Source organism: Cheilinus undulatus, linkage group 6, assembly GCF_018320785.1.
Source record: "Cheilinus undulatus linkage group 6, ASM1832078v1, whole genome shotgun sequence".
In the NCBI taxonomy this organism is placed as follows: Eukaryota; Metazoa; Chordata; class Actinopteri; order Labriformes; family Labridae; genus Cheilinus; species Cheilinus undulatus.
The window spans coordinates 39486599-39504393 of record NC_054870.1 but is presented as its reverse complement, the minus strand read 5'-3'; the positions used below and the strand labels follow the sequence as shown (position 1 = coordinate 39504393).

The 17795-nt window shown below is 38.6% G+C and overlaps 1 protein-coding gene across 3 annotated transcripts in view; it reads left to right on the top strand.

Annotated features, from left to right (window-relative positions):
• The window catches only part of LOC121510600 (Kv channel-interacting protein 2), a 204935-nt gene extending 187537 nt beyond the window's left edge, over positions 1 to 17398 (top strand). For 2 of the 3 annotated variants that reach the window (XM_041788704.1, XM_041788705.1), the window contains exons 2-8: positions 9967 to 10091; positions 10259 to 10328; positions 10695 to 10765; positions 10948 to 11055; positions 13866 to 13970; positions 14091 to 14153; positions 15446 to 17398. In XM_041788704.1, the coding sequence (XP_041644638.1) occupies positions 9967 to 10091; positions 10259 to 10328; positions 10695 to 10765; positions 10948 to 11055; positions 13866 to 13970; positions 14091 to 14153; positions 15446 to 15493 (590 nt within the window). In that variant the 3' untranslated portion in view covers positions 15494 to 17398. Of the gene's footprint in view, positions 1 to 7201; positions 7301 to 9966; positions 10092 to 10258; positions 10329 to 10694; positions 10766 to 10947; positions 11056 to 13865; positions 13971 to 14090; positions 14154 to 15445 lie in introns of all 3 variants that reach the window. The other variant, XM_041788702.1, reaches the window with a different exon arrangement.
• Positions 17399 to 17795: the final 397 nt, after the last annotated feature.

The following is a 17795-nucleotide window of genomic DNA, read 5'->3' as shown; positions in this document are numbered from 1 at the left end:
CCTGGGGGACACTGTTGAACTCTAATTGCACAATAACTATGTGGCACGCCAAGTAAGAATGTAATGATGCTGCACAACAGCAGAAAAACCCAGACAGTGTCTTTTTCCAGACCCTGCCTGAAAAGATGAAGACAGGCTCCATCTTTCTGTCTACTCAGCCAAAATGAAAGGATCTCAGGTCTCATTCTTGTTGCCACTCAAAAAACTATTATAACTTCAAAGGCAGAAGAACTAATTGATCAAATGTTACTTCAATAGCAGCGTGAGGGCCAAAACCTTTTCGTGTTTTCACAGAAGACTGTTTTCAGCATGGCAATATGTTAATAAGATACTACTTACATAGTAAGGGTTGTTTCTTTAAAAAGATGCTTTTCAAGTGTACTCTGAAAGAGCTGTGATAGAGAAATCACATCAGCTTGTTTCCTTAGGGATGGATGGATGGATACAGTATGATAAAGTACGGTATGATACGGTACGATTCGATACAGTATGGTATTGTAAGATACGATATGATATTATACGATACTGTACCGTACAGTACGATGTGATACGGTACAGTACGATACCATACAGTATGGTATGGTACGATACAATATGATACAATACGGTACGATACAATACAGTACGGTATGATATGATACGATACGATACGATACGGTATGGTATGGTACGATACAGTACTTTGGAGATAAAGTTGAAAGTCAGATACTAAACATATGTTGCGAAGATAGGTACATTATGAAACCAAGGATGGATCATTTTGATCTAAAGGATATGATACAAAGAAATGTAGGAATGAAATCGATACTACAGATAGGAGTGAAGATGTATAAGTTTGATTGATAGTAATATACAAAATATAAAAGTACCCATACAAAGGTAGAAAGATTGATAGGCACAATACCAGGTTAACCTTGCAAAGCTAATGGATTGGCCTGATTCAAGGTCTCTCATCAGGTAGATCCACTTTGAAAAATTTCAAGCTGAAATGATTGATACTGGTCAGAGAATCACTGGACAAATCAGCATCATTTGAGGAGAACGAGGCAGTAACTACAGTCCAGGTATGGGAGCATATACCAGTTTGGCAGTCTGCTCTGACATCCTGATGGCCATCATCCAGGCCTGCACCACACCCATGCGCCAGGCATCCACCACGTACTGGGTGAATGCCTGGTGCATGGTGTCACAAAGGAGTCCAGCTTGCACTTCTGGCCATCAGTCAACATTCAGGCTTCACAAGAGTAGAGTAAGACCAGGGGGACCAAGGACTGAAAGACTCTGACTTTCATCTGCATGCTTGGATGCCGGGAACGCCGCACAAGGACAACATTTTTTCACCAGAAGAAGAGCAGAGAATTGCAGAATGTTTTTGCTCTTCTTGCAACCAGCTTCAGCAAGAGTTTGATTTACTAGCTTGTTCCACTGATAGTTAACAGTGATAATGGCTGCCTGTTCAGCTTGCATTACGTTGTTTACTCCTCGAGGCAGCACATACTACGTCCTATCTTTTCTTGCTGTGGTTTACATAGCTGACATTGCTACAGGAGATTGGTGTTTCAAATCCTGGTTAGGGCACAATCAGTATCCAGTGTGGGCTCTTGGGAAAGGTCCATAATGCTATGAACACCTGTCCAACACTTGCTTCGGACAAGAGTGTCTGCTAAATGCCTTGTGGTCAAACATGACAGAAAATGTTGGCACTCTGGGAGATTTACACCAAAAAAAATTGGCACTGCTATCGCCACAGGCCAAATTGATATTTAAACCACCAGTTTCAGCCCTGATATTTTAATTGGTACATCTCTAGATATCTATAAATGCCACTGATAGATATAGATGTTGGTTCAGCAAATAGAGGGGAAATAACAATACAGTTTGTACTATACAGCCCATACAAAGATAAATAGGTACAAACAGATACAACAAAGATGAATTGGTAGAAATGACTGAAAGATTTGAGACATGATTGATCAATAGGATCTTATAGTTACTGAGGCAAGTACATGGAGAGATACGAAGAGAAAGAGATTTAAGACTGATCTAAATCAGCTGTTTAATTTGTACTGGGAAGGAAAGATGCTAGATAGTATACTATAGATATAATCATCGGCTCAGGTGCTTCACTATGTATTAAGATATTTTACTGAAAATTGTAGACATGTTGGTGTGTGTGAGTGTGTTAAAATCAGGTTAATTCCTCAGGGATCAAACATCTCTATTCCACGACAGACTCAGCCAAGACAGCCGGAGCACACTTACTCAAAGACATCAGAACGAGCGAGAGATTTCACCACCAGCGGAGGACAAAAATACAGAGAGAGACGCAAAGCAGATGGAGAGAGGCCTGTGAGATAGGGAGGGAGGGAAAGGGTGTCTGAGTCTTAAAAGAAGCATATCTTAGCACTGACAGCTTCCAGTAGATGTGGCTTTTATGGTCCTTACAAGTATTTCAAGCCCCGTCTTCCATTCAGAGCAGCAGCTCTTTTTTTGTTTTTGTTTTTAATCTATCTTCGTCTAAGCATTCAGAACAGTCGTTAGAAATTAAATTTAGTCCGCCCACATCCATCAGCAATCTGCATCTGTAACACAGTAACGATCAGATCTATGACGGTTACTTTAAAAATGTATTACTAACAGATGCCTCATCAAACTCTTATCTCTAAATGCCCTTAAGAGACTTTCAAACTATATTCAGTCCATAGTAATGCCTCAGGCTTCCACACATTTTACTGGACTACAGTATTTTATTGATTATTGACTTTCAAAACATGCAGTGCCTTTGTAAAATATCATGAATTCTTATCTACCAATATAAGAAAGTTATTTCCAGATGAGCAAACTATATGACCTTAAGGCCCGTTAATAGATATGCTGGAGCTTTAGATGGAATCATGTGTTCTTCCTGAGCAGATGGAGTTACCCAGCTGTCGTGAATTTTTCCCAACACTACAGGACTACTCAGAGTGTTGGATTAAAAGTTGATCATCCATAACCAGTAATTTACAGCAATTTACAAAACAAACTCATAAGGTTCAAGCAATCCAAAGGGATGCAGCAATATATCAGTTTAAAGTCCCTGTAAGGTGATAACACTCCTACACTTATGTCATGACAGGCTGACAAATTAGAGCCAAAAAGTCTCAATTTCATTTTCTCATCCTGAATTTAACTCTTCATGAATTCCTTATATCTCATTTTCTGACTAATGTGAAGTTAAGTTTCTCTCCCATTTATGAGACATTTTTATTGTTGCTGAAAAAACTCCCTCTCCTGATTTTGCCCTTCAAAATAAAACTCTTCAGTGATGATTTGCATTAGAGGCTTTTATTGTGACAGACTAGACAGGAATACAACATGTGCATCAATGGATACTTGAATAAACTTTAGCATCACAATGCTAACAGACATGAGGGATTGAACTGTTCCTGCTTTGAGAGAGACAAAGCCACAGTCTGCTTCTTTTAGTCATCCAGAACTAAAGACAAGTAAAATAAGGATTACAGAAGTGTGTTTTCTGTCACATATCTCTCTGTTATGATGCTTTTAAGACCCGTAGGCTGCTGTAGCTGATAGATTTGGCAAATCAACCTCATATTTAGCAAAAACAGCATTTAACAGGCTGTTATTTTACAGCAAATGCAGTGACATCAGTTAGCAACACATTGCATCAAGATAAGCAGCACACTGATTCTTTATCATTGTATTGTTAGGGGGGTAATTCCCAAAGCACTTGTGACATCACGGGCTGCTATATTTGCCCTGCCCAAATCAAACCAAGACAGGAAAGAGGTAAAAAACTTTCTAACAACCTAAATCCAAAATTCCATCACACATAGATCTCAGTGTTTTCACAGCAGCCTAATTCCAACATATCTGGTGTTTTTAGACTCAAATTTTGTATTTACATGGACTTCAACATGATACTGGCTGATATTTGCCTGCTTGGCAGATGTAGGCCTGTCTGTAATGTTATAAACAGTTGTGTTTCTGTCTTGTCGCACCATTTTAATTCTGACAGGTTGGTAAAACTAACTGCTGATTCAAAAAAAAGATTTTTATTGGACATTTTGATTTGACAAAGATGAAGGAAAATGTTGGCATTGTGGGAGTCTTGCACTGTGTCTGGGAAAGATCAGTGACACACAGTTAATAAGACATGTTCCAGGGACATTTCAAGAGGAGGAGCTGCTGTGACAGTTTAAAGACGTCAAAACTCATAGCTCATTCTAAAAGAGGACATGCACAATTACCAAGGTTGTGTCTGAAACTGCACACTCATTCCCTACTCCCTATATAGTGAGCTGTATATAGTGGACTTGTACATTGAAATAGAAAAAAATATTTGGAATGGGTATCAAAAATAACAGTAGAGTGTCAGTGAAAACTGATTAGATACTCAACATATTTTCACAAAATAATTAAGATGATGATGATGTTCATTATGTTACTAGCTGAATATTGATACATATTTTGTGCTGTATCTCAGTTGTTTGTGCATACAAATGATGAAATCATGCCTGTAATCATGAGGAAAACTATTTCTAACTACAAATCTTTAGCACATTATTAAAAGAGTTTGGTAAAATGCCTCAAAATATGGTCTGGGTTTATTTGTTGTATATTCATGCTTTCAACCACTGTAGAACTGTCTACTTAGAAATGTAAATTAGATGATGCAAGTAGTCTCATAATAAGTGAAATGAGGATCAACTGAGTACAGTTACTGGTCACAGTCACAGTTTTCCTGGCTGCCATTACACTATAAAGACAAAAGAACACACTAAGCAACCCAGAGAAAAGGTTATTGAAAAGTATAAGTCAGGGATGGATACAAAAGAATTTCAGTGGCACTGAACATCCCCCAAAGTTCATTTAAATCCATCATCAAGAAATGGAAGGACTAGGGCACATGTGTAAATCTGCCTAGATCAGGCTGTCCTCATAAACTGAGTGACCGTGCAAGAAGGAGACTAGTGAAAGAGGCCACCAAGACACCTATGACTACTCTAGAGGAGTTACAAACTTCAGCAGCTGAGATGGGAGAGACTCCGCTTACAACAACTGTTGCCCGGGTTCTTCACCAGTCAAAGCTTTAAGGAAGAGTGGCAAAGATAAACCACTGTTGAAGAAATATCAGTTTAAATCCGGACTAGAGTTTGCCAAAAAGCATGTGTGAGACTCCATGGTCAAGTGGAAGAAAGTTCTTTGGTCTGATGAGACCAAAATGGTGCTTTTTGGCCATCAGAGGTGATGCTATGTTTGGTTGACACCAGTGAAGCACAGTGATGGCAGCGTCATGCTGTGGGGGCGCCTCTCAGCAGCCGACCCTGCAAGGCTTATAAAAGTAGAGAGTTAAATGAATGCAGCAAAATATAAGAAAACCCTAGAGTACAATCTCATTGAGTGTGCAAGAGAACTACAGCTTCGGAGAAGATTTATTTTCCAGCAAGACAATGACCTAAGCATACTTCAAAAGCTACACAGAAATGGTTTAAAGACAACAAGGTGAATGTTCTGGCATGGCTGAGTCAAAGCCCAGACCTAAATCTAACAGAGAATTAGTGCCTGAACTTGAAAAGGGCTGTTCACGCCCAATCCCCATGCAACCTGACAGCTTGAGCAGTTTTGCAAATAAGATTGGAGTAAAGTTATAGTGTTGTGATGTACAAGCCTGTTTGAGATCTATCAACACAGACTCAGTGCTGTGATTGCAGCCAAAGGTGCGTCTACTAAATACTGACTTGAAGGGGGCTAATATTTATGAAAGCACTTATTTTGACATTAAAGAGTTTTTTCAATAGAGCCAAATTATATTAACTATGATTAATAGGTGCTGTAAGCTGTGGTACAATAAATTTAATGCAAAGCCAAAACTGTAGTTACTGAGCTAACATTGGTCCCAGAGGGACTGTAGTCGGAAATTCCAGTTTTACGGACAAGAAGAAGTATGACAGAAATCAGGAAAAATACAATCAAAATTTGGAGGCAATGTTGGGGGCACCATTGTATCAGTGTTTAGGTTGTGCCTCACACACATTGGGTTTAATTCTCTAAGTTGGCAGCCAGGGTTCAAGTCTGACCTGCAGTTTCTTTCCTGAATGTCATTCCCTGCTCTCTCCCTGATTTTTTGCTCTATCCTCTGTTAAGTGAAAATTCATTAAAGCCCAGGAAGTTCATGTTTTGAGGCTGAATACAAACAATGTTACTAAATAATGAGTCTCCTCTATCTTACTTTCTAAGTCCTCAGATGTAGTTAATATTCATTTTCTGTATCACAGACAGTTATTGGGTCCATTTGGGAAAAGATAATGTACTTACACACACAAAACACAGACCCTGGGGCAGAGGGCTGGGCTTGAACGAGGCGGATGGATGCATTTAATCTGGTTTCAATGGGACAATGTTCTCTGCCTGTTCTGGCTCCCAATGACGCCACAGACGCAGGTCAGGAGCACCGGAGAAAACAGGGTGACAGATCACAGGGGATAGATAGTGAGCAGTGGAGGTACTGTGGATCTATTGGTTTTCACCCCGTCATGGCTTTCATCCCTCAGACTGCTGGGGTCCTTAAAGGGGTACGGGGCCTGTTTCCATGGAAACTAGGGAGGAAAAGTAAGTATGCAGGTTTCATGCGTGTAAATGTGTGCTGCTTCCTCTATCTGATTGTCATTTCCATTCTGTGAAACACGTCCAGAAAGGCATCATGAAGTTTGTCAAATTAAAATGAACTGGCTCTACAGCATTGTGGTATTTGTGATAGGCTCTAGTTGAGACGGTTTTGCGGTACATTTGTTTGGAAGATGACTTTTTACTGTCACAAATTAAATCCTTCTTTAAGCCGATTGTGAATTAAAACTGTTGATGTCTGAATTGCATTTTGAATTGAGACCCTGCTGGTGTTTCATACAGTTTGCTGAATGTGGCATTGTGAAATAAAATCCAGTCTGATGAAGGAAACTGTGTGTTTCCAGGGTTCATGCTGTGTTTCGTGGCAGTGTCCACTGTTCGGAGTGGTAGCTGTGGTCTCCCATTGTTCAGCCAGGTCAGCAGACAAATAATGGCATGAATTGGTCTGTTGTTGTCTTTTGCATGGAGTTTGGTCCAACAGATTTGCATGTGTGTAAAAACAAAATGAAACTTGCACACTTAAGTGAGTGTGCGTGAGCCTAACCTTTGTGATTATGGTTGGTGATTGCAGGTAATCCTTCCAACAGCCAAAGCAAAAAAACCATAAAGCAGCGATTCCTCAAGCTGCTGCCGTGCTGCAAGCCCTCGGCTGCTCCCTCAATCAGTCAAAGCAAGTGCTTCTTTACTCTCTTTACACTCACTGCTTTCTCATGTCTATGGCCTCTTCTGTGAATTGAGAAGATTCACAGAAACCCACAGTTACATAAAGACAATGTTCTAAAAACACTCAGATTTATGTTGTAATAGGTCAGAGGTGCTTTCTTCATGTTGGGACTTGAATTGTGTGCTGCTGCTATTGGTATTACTGGACGTTTGTGTGCTTGCACATTGAAAAGAGAGCCTGATGAGGATGAATGTAAACAAAACAGATCATATATATAAACAGATATGCTATCATGTGCACCTTGCCAATGCATGTATCGATACAGATATTACAGAATCAATACGGCGGTAAATGCTGTGACGACAGCACCCATGGTGCAGTTAACAAAAAACCAGCAGATGCCAGCAGTCGTAACACTGAATAATGCAGCAAACACCTCACTTACCCAAAACAAGTTGGAGTTGGCACTCACACCGGGTACCATGGATCATATTTTTATCTACTGCCAGCAAGACCTAGGCTACAGCAAAGATATTTGATTATTTTGGGTTTCTTCAAAGATCTGAATATCTGGAGTTTAATATGAGTAGTACAAGCTGTGCAGTAAACAAGGTAAAACACTGCAACAACACCTATCTTCCTGACACACAACAGACTATTTAGTAGTAAACAACAACAGCTTGGCTCAACAGGCCAGTCTGTGTTGTCTCAACCTGCACTGAATAACTACTGTACAGAAACAGCAGTGTTGTTTTATGCAAATGTAAAAAAATAAATAATTCTTACAATACAAGTGGGCTTCTAGTAAAGTGAAACTGGAATGTTATATAAAAAATATGAAAAACAGCAGCAAGAGAAAAAGCGGATAGGGCTGTTTTTAAGATTAGAAAGTTAGATATTACTGAATTTTTATTTATTTATAGTTAAACAATTATAAGTGGAGTATTTTGATTTACTTGGACATCTCAGGATCTGAATTTAAGTGGTTTAAATTGTAAGAACTTTAAACCATACCTCTTTTGTTATCCTCAACAATAAAGAACAGCAGCTGTAGTGAATTCTATGTAGGACATGTTTATTACATCATGATTTTATCCCAAAGCAACGTGTATTAGGATACATATCATATTGAGGCCTCTGTATCTTCATATGAAATGTGTCATGGCCTCTGTATAGCGATACATATCATAGGAGGATAGGTAGGCTTATAGTAGAGCTGCAAAATGAATTGAATCACAATTGCAATCACGATTTTGACCAAACTACCATCAAAGAAACACAATTGTTGGCGATTATTTACATTTAAATACATGCTCTGCCCACATACAACGTAACATGGTCGCCTTTTTGAAATATTTTTCCTAAATGCAGTTTCCTGTTTGAATCTCATCTGGTTGTATATGAAGTTTTAGGGCAGATGTTAGAGGTTAAAGTGCCAGAGCAGAGTTTCTGTCTCAATCTAGCCCTGAAAGGATGTTAGGAGCAGGATATAAGGGTTTTGAAATTAAAAAATAAGCAATGAAAAAATGGCTGTTAAAATGTGACTAATAATTGTGATCTCGCTTTTGATAAAAATAAAAGTGAGCCCCATTTTGGCAAAAATTGTGCAGCCCTGGTTCATACGTCTAAAAAACTGTGGCACTTGATATGAATTAATTATTCTTTTTTGGGGAAAGAAAAAAACAATGGCTTAGCTAGGAGTAGTTTTTGTTGTGAGAAAGATCAGTTAGCTCTTTATCAGCTATGAGCAAAGATACAAGTGATAGGCCTTCAGGCCTGACAATTATTATTATTATTATTATTATTATTCTTTTTAATTTTATTTAATTTTTTTCAAATTTTCAACTTGCAGTGCTATTCAGCCCCACCCATAACTACAGGCTCATTCTCCTCAAATGATGCTGATTGGTCCATCTATTCTCAGACCAGGCATAAACATTTTACATGGAAGCTTTTCAAGTTTGTGCTGCCTGATGACAGTCATGGGATCTGGACAACTTATTGACTTTGCAAGGTTAAAAGATAAAAACAAAAAGCGTAATGATAATTATATTAATTTTCTAAAAGTAGATTTTAAAGGTCTACAAACTCTTCACATGGCATATGCTATGAGTTGTTCATCCCTGTTAGCTATTGGTGAAAGCTAATTTTCTTTTCCTGGCTGCTGTCATAAATGTTAAAGCTCTTATCTTACTTTTTCATCATAATTTCTCCTCAGTTTCATTCATGTTCTTGAGATTTGAAGTTTGAAAGCAAGGCAAGCGTGTTGATTTGAGGAACTATAGCTTTCTCTGGAGCAAAGCTATGTTAATGATTATTGGCATCAGAAGGGTTAATGATTACATGTTTTATAGTGATATTATTTAGCTATGTAGTTGAGTTTATGAGAACATTTGGGACCCACACAACTCACTTGTACTATTATTGATTCTTTTATGGACTGGGATCTTGCACTGGGATATTTAAGAGGTCACTTGTGTTGTTTTTATGATATGTCTTTTAAATGTGGCAAGACATATTTCCTTATCTTATGAGTCTTTTTTATACTTGATGCTGAGCTCACTTTCATTTTCAGCTCGATGTCTTCATTACAGAGGTCATGGCCACCCTGAAGGCTGTTGTGGCTGCACTTACGATAAATGATAACCAACACTGGTCTCTTTCTCCCACAGATAGCGTGGAGGATGACTTTGAGCTATCCACTGTGTGCCATCGCCCTGAAAGCATGGACAAGCTGCAGGAACAGACCAAGTTCACCAAAAAGGAGCTCCAAGTCCTCTACAGGGGCTTCAAAAATGTAGGTTGGACTGAAGAAGACAGTGACGAGCCAAGAGACACAACAATTAAACCTAGAAAATCTTAGAGGCATAATTACAGTAGCAGTCCAGTGTAGCCTCAAATTACCTTCCTATATCCTGTGCTAGATGGTAACTAATGAGTTTTCTTGACTCATTTGTATCCCAGGAGTGTCCGAGCGGTGTGGTTAATGAGGAGAACTTTAAGACCATTTACTCCCAGTTCTTTCCCCAGGGAGGTGAGTTGTCGACTCCTACCATTAAACCTGTAGGGCTCCAGCTTTTTTCCATCATACTTTTATTTATACTTTTCTATCTGCATTTTAGGTTAAAGTGGTTAACAGCTCATTTATTTAACTGTAGAGTTTTTCATCATCAGACTAAAATGAACATAATTAAGTCATAATAAATCTGCTGCACTGTAAAAAGTCAAGGCAATATTTCATTTCATGATATTTAGCTTGATGAAATGTTAACCACTCGCCTCCAGTTTCTCTTGAAATTATTCTCATATCTTAGCTATATTTAGCTCACTGCAAATCCTAGCTGTTCTTCACCTCATTGTTTGGGCAGGCAAGTTACTGTAAGTCTCCATCTTTTTGCAGATTCAAGTATGTATGCACATTTCCTGTTTGAAGCTTTTGACACAAACAAGAACGGCTCCGTTAGTTTTGAGGTGAGTCCATTCATCTATCTGCTTCTTTTTTAGTGATAAAAGCAGATATGTGAAACTTGCAGCCACAGCAGTATCCATACAAATATGAGTTCTCTCTAAATAGCTGCCAGCAGATGTTAATGCTGTGTCAAGATGTAAGAGATGCCAAGCACTGCAGTGAATCGTTTCCCTTTCAATCTCAGGATTTTGTATTTGGCTTGTCTATCATTCTGAGAGGGACCATTAATGACCGGTTAAACTGGGCGTTTAACCTCTATGACCTGAACAAGGATGGCTGCATCACCAAAGAGGTAACAACACAAAAGCACAACTGCACACCCAGGTCTGAATTTTCCTCTGAATGACTTGCAGTAATGGCTTCTAATCAAGGCTGCAGCCACTAATGAGGACTACAAGGTCAAGTCAGTATTTTGTTAAATGTGCATTTGAATTTTGGAGGAAATTAGGTTCGGAAATTAACTCCTTTAGGGGCATTGATCACTGACTGCATCAAGTTTTATTTTAAAATTGAGAACTTGGCTCCAGACATCAAATATCCATTATGAAACCAGGCTCTTTTTGAGCGTCACACAGAGGAAATTGTTCATATTGCTTCCTGCTAGTAAGAAAATGCAAACCCTAATTTTTAAAACATTTGAGCATTGAGCAAAATGTGATAAAAACAGAATAGTGATGGACAAATCCATACAAACCAGTTTCTGTTGAATACGGCACAAAGACATCATTATTATGTTTAAACTGATAAACTTAATTGTTTTACGGGAAATAAACACTCATTCTAAATTTGATGGCTGAAACGTGTTCCAAAAAGGTTGGGGCAAGAGCATGTTTATCACATTTAACTCTGTAAGCATCTAGGGGTTGAAGACACTATTTGTTGTAGTTTTGATAATTTTCCCACCAACTGTACCGTAGTAGGTAGAGTCAGTTGTGGGTTGTGGGCTCGATCCCCAGCTCCTGCAGTCACTTGTCAATGTGTCCTTACTTACACATACTCAACCAGTTTTCTCCCACTGCTAGATACATATGAGTGGGTTTGATTCTATGTAGAATTGGCCATCAACTGTCATCAGTAAAAGCAAGTGAACAGGTAGGTGTGACTAGAAAAGCGCTTTAAAAGCTCTAGTCCACTTACCATTCTTCTGTCCCTCTCTTGCTTGATGCTCATTTTAAGTTGTGCAACAGTATTTTCAGTGGGGGACATGTTTGGACTACATGCAGGCTGGATTAGTGCCTGCACGCTTTCACTGTGAAGCCATACTGTTGTAACTTGTGCAGCATGTAGCTTAGCATTATCTTGCTTAAATAAGCTGACATATCCCTGAATAGAAAACAAGTATTTTTCTGCTCCAAAACCTGTATGTACCTCCCTGTGTGTGGTTCCTTCATAGATGTGCAAGTTACCCATGCCATAGGCACTAATGCACCCCCACACCAGCACAGATGCTGGCTTTTGAACTTTTTATTTTCGCAGTCTGGATGGTCCTTTTCCTCTTTAGCCCAGAGGACTTGATGGCTGTTATTTCCAAAAAAACAATTTGAATTGTGGACTCGTCAGACCACAGCACACTTTTCCACTTTAGGTCGGTCCATCTCAAATGAACTTGGGGATATCTGTAAGCCAGAGGCGGAGCCATAGGGGTGTTCCGGGGCTTTTTCACTTAATTGTTTTTCTCAAAAGCCCTGAATCTTTAAATTTGGTAAAGCGTGTGATATTTTTGAGTGTAATGATCGATAAATGCAAAAAGAAATATCCTGGATGATAATAAAGAAATGGACCGTTATGATCTCACCATTGAAATTGTATCCCTTGAGTCAAACTGAATTTTCATAGATATCTCTATTCACACATTTTGCTTTTTATTTATATTTATTTTTTGTTTTTATTTTCTTAAGAATTGGTCCTATGGGAAAGTTTCAAACAAAATTCCTACCCCACCCATGTATGTATCTTTAGAGATAAACATCAGAAATTTTGACTGCTTTAGGAAGCATAAATAAACCATTATTATCTTAAACTTGTTGTATGGGGGAATAGATTTATGGCCTTTTTTCAAAATTTCTTTAGAACAGTGCATTTAAGAGCTGGTTATGCAAAAATAAATAATACAAAATTCAGGGGATGCATGCTTTACATTGATAGGCGGTGGCTAAGCCCAGTATATTTGACACATCTGGCTCAGCCCCTGCTATAGGTGTTGTTCAGTGTGACTCTTGTATGACTGAGGATATATCCTCAGTTTTACAGATGTAGATTTCATCCTTTTATGTGATCCTATGGTCTGTAGCCCATCAGTGTAATCCTCTGGAAGCTTCAGGGGTTTCCAACAAATACCAGCCTAATATTCAAAATCTTGTTTGCATGGGTGTGTACAGTGGCTGAGGTGGTTGGGGGTTGGGGGGCCCTCCAAGATATTGTGCCCAGGGGCCTCTGTATTCCTAATCTGGCCCTGCCTAAAGGGATTGTAGGTCACAGTCGCTCAAAGTTGATCTTTGGCCTTACCTCTTCTGTGCAGATATATCTCCAGATTCTCTGAATCTTTTGATGATATTACAGATTGTAGATGGTGACATCTTTAAATTTCTTACCATAGCACATTGAGAGCACAGTCGGACTATCTGAGAGTGGAGGTCTGCAGCTGGACCCTCTCAGCCTTTTTAGGAGTGCTTGTTTTCATACCTTATCATGGTATTATCACCTGTTTCCAGTTAACCTACTACCTGTGAAATGTTCCAGGTGTTTTTTGAGCATACCACAACTTTCCCAGTCTTGCCCCTGTCCCAACTTTTTAGAAGATATTGCAGGCATCAAATCAGAATGTGAGTTTATGATTTTTTTTAAATCAATGAATTAAAGTAGTTTGAACTTTAACTATCTTATTTTGTGCTGTATTCAAAGGTTGATAAGGATTTAAAAATCACACATTTCTGTTGTTATTCACATTTTACACAATATTTGGGTTGTAAATAGGGGTTGGAACTATACTTTATTAACTAAATCTACTAGTGAGACCTTGCTGTGCCCTGAATTTAGAACATATTTTATGTCCAACCTTTCCTGCCTCCTCCTGATTTTCTCCCTTTTGTTCTTTGCTTACAGGAAATGCTGGACATCATGAAGTCCATCTACGACATGATGGGGAAGTACACGTACCCCTCTATGCAGGACGACGCTCCAAGAGAACATGTGGAGAGCTTCTTCCAGGTCAGCTTCAACAGTTTCTACTGTTTACCACAGAAAAATACTGCTAGGACTTTCTTAAAACTAATGTCACATTTGAATGAAAGTGCTTCTGAGTGAATATTTGGCTCCTTTTGTTTTCAGAAAATGGACCGGAATAAAGACGGGGTGGTCACCATAGAGGAATTCATCGAGTCATGCAAAAAGGTAGGGAGGAGAAATGGATTTTACATCCTTGAAGTAGTCCATTTTTTTTCTTGAAAACACATTTATTTATATTCTTGTCAAGAATCAGAGGAAAAGATGACACCACTTTTAAGTCTGTGCTTGGAGTATGCAGCAGAGACAAGATATTAGAAGGATCTCCAGTAACATCAGAAAATTACTGCGCAAGGCTATGAAATATTTACAACACGTAACACCTCTATAAACCACAACCTGTCATTTTGCATTTATTTTTTATGTGTAGACATAAAACAAACACGCCATTAAGTCCTATTTAATGAGCTTTAAAAAGTCATGTAGGAGGATGTTGTTTTTTTTTTCTTGGGCCAACCCAGCTGTTACCACTTTATGTTTAAGGTAAACTGTCTCCTATGAAGATTTTAAAATTCATATAAATATGAAATACTCATTAATGCACTATCAATTATTTAAGTGATGTTAAATATACTCTTAAAGATACTTACACTCCTTACATACAGTGAAAAAATATTGATTTCAAACAATCCAGCAGCAACATTTTAGTGTTGATTTAGTCTTCTGGACTAAAACTAAACTATGTAGTTTTTTTCATTAAAGATCTAATTTCAGCTAGTCCTGGTCTAGTCAAAGGTAGTCAACACTCACATTAAGTCACAGTTTTCAACAAAATTAACAGTAGAAGAGAGAGGGCTAGACGAAAGCCTGTGCAAAACACAGGAGTTTGGAAAGACCTCCATGTGAAAGCCAAATGGGTTTCACTGAGTTCAGTTCAGTTTTAGTCAGTACAGATCTGTTTTTGTTTGTCATGGAAGAAAAGGCTGTCAGGGGAGATTTTTAGTCATAGTTTCAGCCGACAAAATGAACACTGCTTGGTTTTGCCAGACTTCTTCCATTTGACAATTATGAAGATCACTGTGCTCTTGGGAAATTTCTGTGTCAAAGATCCAGAAAAATAGGAGTGTTGTTACAAAGGCTCTGAATGCTTATGTTAATGTGACATTTCAGCTTTCTATTTTTAATCTAATTTGCAAAAGTTTCTAAAATTCTGTTTTCATTTTGTCTTTATGGGTGACTGAGTGTAGATAAATGAGAATAAAAATGAGTTGTTTTTTTTTTTACTGTAGCATCAGGCTTCAACATAAAATAAAAAAGTGAAGAGGTATATGCTTCTCTAGCACTCTGAAAGAGATTATACTTCACATGTAGAACTATAACATATTATTTTCCCCTGTCTAGATCAAGCACTTGAAAGAACTGACATTGCCTCCTTATCTAAACATCTTGTCTCCATCCAGGATGAGAACATCATGCAGTCCATGCAGCTGTTTGACAACGTCATCTAAGAACCCGGATCAGAGACAACACAGGCACCAGGGAGGGGAATGTGTGTGTGTAAGAGGAACTAAAAAGAGAGAAAGAGTTTGTGAATGTGTGTGTATGGCTGTTTTCAGACTTGCGAGCTTGTGCTTGTGTTGAGAGCTGTGCGTCCTGAGGGCTGCAAGAGGCCCTCTCCCTCGTCCTGGACCCCTGGTGGCATTTCTCCAAGCAACAATGGAGGCATCCCGACTCCCTCGCTCATCATGCAGAACTTTAGTTTTACCCAGAGACACAGAGACGAAAAAGCAGCGGGCACACCCCAGACTACCCTTTGTTTTCTATTATTTATTTATCATTGTTACTAATGGAGGAACTTAATCAGCCTGTGGTGGTATCTAATTGTATCCAAGGATTACTTTTCCTCCTTGATGGCCAAGATTTGGATTCTGATCCTGCCTCTGTGCATGTGGGTGACACACTTCCCTGGATTTGAAAGGCTGCTCATGCCCCAGCCATGACAAAATAAACAGAAGTCTGCTGCCATCTAGTGGAAAGAGAGAGAAAGACACTTCCTAAGGAGACATCTGACAAATTCAAGATCCAGGCGATTCTGTTTTATGGAGGTTTTCCACAAGAAACTGATTTCAATATCGCATGATGATGTCACTAATATCCAGTTATGTATTTACAGAGATACTCCAAAGTCTGCTTGTCTGTCCGCTGTTCCTAGTCATTCACAGGTGCCTCACCCTCTGTGTATGTGTGTGTGCATGTGTTACAGGAAGAGATGTCATCCGTCTTACCTACAGGGTCCCGTTCATAGGATCCTGGATGAATATTCCCCAGCCTTCCAAGTATTACAGTCCTAGCTGTAGATGTCTAATGACTGTTGTACATTTTCTAGCATTCCCAGTGGTGTGATCTGTTAGGCAGTACAAGGTGGGGGTTGCACTATAGTTAAAAAAAATCAAACTGTTCTGAACATCTTATTTTCTCTCAATACAGAATTTGAATTGTACTAGTCTATCAATTCACATTCAAAGGGAATTTATTAGATTGCAGACTGTATTTGTGAACTTCTTGTAATCAGAAAAGTCATGTGGTTGTAGCAGGTTCTACCACTCCCTGAAAAAAAATCTCAACCCTCCTTTTTGCATTAATTAGGCTCATAAAAATTGAAATAGAGATAGTATGTGTGTGTACTGTTAGCGAGAGAGACATGGTTTAATGACATTTTTACACCCCTCTCATTTTGTATTTCCCCTCTCTCTGCAACACCAAAGAGAAGAAATAAAGAGGTATAAAGCCCACCTATGGGTGAAGAGAGAGGGAGATGCTGTGTAGAACAAGAGGCAAGGGGCAATCAGACATAAAGGATGTCTTGTCCTCATGCACCCACTCCAACATTAAGCATACAAATCCATTATGCTCTGATTTTTTTTCAGCTATTTGTTGAGTTGTTTGAATTCTAAATTAGACTATTTCTGAGATGGTACAAGTGTAAAAAGCACTAATGCTATATTTCAACAGGCTGTAGTGTTTTCCAGCGCATATACTAGTATGGAATAGCAATAACGATCGACATGTATAAGGTGCATTTCCACTCGAACATCTTATTCATCTTACAGCACAGTTGAAGGATACATTAAAGCCTTGATGATAATATGCACTCACCGACCTTTACTTACTTTGTTGCTGTATGCTTTTCTTTACATTATTTATGTAATGGAGGAAAATAGCTACCCTCTGATTGTTCCTTGCCTACAGTCTTGAATTTCCACTCCTGACCAGAACTAAACCTGTCTATACCCGCATGTACTGTGTCTAGAACAATGAAAACCTACTAACCCGCTGTACTGACTGTCTAGTTAGCTAGCCTCAACTGGTTGCATTACGTATTTAAATTGTGTATATTTTGTACAGAGACAATAAAAATCACAGTTACTATGCAAAAAAGGACTGGAGTTTGAATTTTAAAGACTGTACAGATTAATCTTTATTGAAATAAGATTTCAGCTTTACATTTTTAAAGACAGTATGAAGCAAAATCAAGTCTCCATGTATTTGTTATCAATATAATTTATTAAACTACAGCAGCCATAACTTAAATGTACATCATTTTACATGTAATCCCTACAGCCACATCTGATTCAGTGAAAAGGAAGTGCATGTCACCTTGTAATATCCTGTTTTTCAAAAGCAAGTCAGCTTCACAGATTCCTGCAGAAAGCAGAGCATTGCACTCTTCAATCAAGACTCTTCTACTGCATCATTAAAGTTGAACAGAAAGTGAAATTTAGCTTGTTTTGCTTTTTGTATCCTTGTTTG